Here is a 2,262-nt window from a genome sequence, read left to right on the forward strand (position 1 = left end):
CTGCACCGTGTGTCCCCCTGAGCAGGTCCGGCAGCTGGAGAGGAGCATCGGGCTCAAAGACCTGGCCATGGCTGAGATGGAGGAGAAGATCCGCAACTTGGAGGCTTCCACCTACGATGGCGTTTTCATCTGGAAGATAACCGAGTTTGCCAGGAAGCGTCAGGAGGCGATCACCGGCCGCTCCCCAGCCATCTTCTCTCCAGGTTGTTGCCCATGACATTGCAGAAGCCCTTTGCGTCTAGTGGGGTGTGGGATCGTGGCGGTGTCCTGAGCAGGGGAGGTGCTGCCCGAGCAGATGTACTTCTGTTCCGTCCCCCTCTCCCCGTAGACCACTGGGGTTTTAGCATTGGGCTCAGTGAACCTGCTCTGGAAGAGGTGCCTCTTGATTTTTAATTTCTCTTAGTGAAGACGCAGCTTTCTTAGCTCTGAGCAGCCCTGCGTAACCCTTTAGTCAGAATTAAAATACTCAATACAAAACCAGCAATAAAATGGTTAAGGAAGGGAGGAAATAGATATTAGAGCCCTTGAAATACCTTCTAGTGCCTAAAGCATGACAGTGCAAGAGACAGCGTCTAAATAAAGCCCAAACCATACCTAGGGAGGTGCTCGAATGTCTGTCAGAGGAAGGGGCTCTTCCGTAAAGCATGACAGTGCAAGAGACAGCGTCTAAATAAAGCCCAAACCATACCTAGGGAGGTGCTCGAATGTCTGTCAGAGGAAGGAGCTCTCCTGGCAGAGCTGCCCCAGCCCAGCGCTAGTCCTCCTGGTCCTAAAAAATCGAAGCTTGGACGGCGAGCGGGAGGTTTTGAGGCTCTGATCTGGCTCGTCTGCTTCCGAAAGCACTTCCCAACAGAGGGTGAGCCCGTCTCTTCACCCGGTCCCGCCCCTCGGCGGGGAGCCCAGCTCTCCGCAGACTGGTTGAGGAGTGGAGCTGGTGCCTGAGCAGCCACCGCGGTGTCCTGTGGGTGCTGCAGAACTCTGGCGCTGCCGAGGGAGAGCAGAGTGCGGCCGGGCCGCAGGACAGAACCAGCTGTATTTTTAAAACTCCTCTAAACTCTGTTTTCTGGGCGAAGGCCGATCAGTCCTTTTCCTCCCCTCCTTGAGGTCAGCTGAACTGCCCCTGGAACGCTGCGTGTGCGATCAGCGTTTCCTTGTGAGAGGAAGAGCCCAGCTCCCCGTCAGGAAGGGCAGCACCTCCTTCCTGATCCCAAAGCCAGCAAACCTGCTTCAGCTCCATCTGAGATGGGCCCTCAGACGTCGTGTCCAGCCCCTGCGGCTCTGCTGTGCAGGGAGGAGCTGGGCAGAGCTGTCTCTCGCCTGCTGGCTCACCAGACCCCAGCTCGGGGCCTCCTCTGGTCCCTCCATGGTCCGATCCACCCGGGGTCTTCGCAGCGGGGTGCGGTTTGTTTCTCTGGGTTGGAGAATGGAGTCAGCTGGGGCAGGGGTTAAGTGTCAGAGTCAGGGCCAGGGAGGGAAAGGGCTGAGATGTCTCCAAGCACGAGAGGCTTCGTCTGCTCAGCCGAGCTCTGAGCACGGTTCCTTTCCAGACTGCAGCTCACTGCAGTCCCCGGCTGGCAGCGGTGGCAGGGCAGGCAGCAGAGGCTCGGGGCTCTTGTGAACTTCCGTCAAAGGAAAAAGCGCTTTGTGCCTCCCCAGACTGTGGTTTGTGTTGCTGGTTGGTCTCTGCTGATGAACATCCCGTGTGCAGCTGGAAGGCGAGGGCTGCCCCTGCCCGGCGCCGGGGCGGCTTCTGGAGACAGCAGCCCCTGGGGTTTTGATCTCAGAAGTGCCAAGTACAAGGGCTGGTTCCTGCAGTAGTTGGTCGTGTTGTTTAGACGAGAGCTCCTCATTCCTGGTGCTGCTTTAGCTGAGAAATCGGGGCTGAGGAGCAAATGCCTCTTGTGCAGGTGGGGTTGTTATCTTCGAAGGTGAAGCAAGGAGACTCGTGCTGGTCAGGCTGGGAGAGAGAGGCCGAGGTTGAGGATGGGATGAAGAATGGAAATGAGTATAATTGATTTCTACTGAAATGTAAAGGGGAGGAAATACCAACTGGAATCAGTGTTAAAGAGAAGGGAGGGGAGCTCCCACTTGCCTGGGGAGGACAGACAACTGCCCCAGCATCTTGCAAAGGGCAAAATCCCCACACAAAAGGTTCGTCAGGGTCATCAGCCAGGACGGTCCAAGGGGAAGCTCCTGGAAAGCCCCCGCTGCTGGCCCTCATGTGCTGGGGGTGGCTGCTGGGCCCTTGCCGTGCTCTGATGT

At 57.3% G+C, this 2,262-nt stretch overlaps 1 protein-coding gene across 1 annotated transcript in view; it reads left to right on the forward strand.

Moving 5' to 3' along the window:
• TRAF2 (TNF receptor-associated factor 2) overlaps window positions 1–217 on the forward strand; it is a gene marked incomplete at its 5' end in the record, with an annotated part of 3,086 nt that extends 2,869 nt beyond the window's left edge. Inside the window, one exon of the mRNA XM_010137825.1 lies at window positions 26–217. Coding sequence (XP_010136127.1) covers window positions 26–217 — 192 coding nt within the window. The remainder of the gene's footprint in view (window positions 1–25) is intronic.
• Between the last annotated feature and the right edge of the window lie 2,045 nt (window positions 218–2,262).

The sequence above is a fragment of the Buceros rhinoceros genome, unplaced genomic scaffold, assembly GCF_000710305.1.
Source record: "Buceros rhinoceros silvestris isolate BGI_N320 unplaced genomic scaffold, ASM71030v1 scaffold43196, whole genome shotgun sequence".
Classification (NCBI taxonomy): domain Eukaryota; kingdom Metazoa; phylum Chordata; class Aves; order Bucerotiformes; family Bucerotidae; genus Buceros; species Buceros rhinoceros.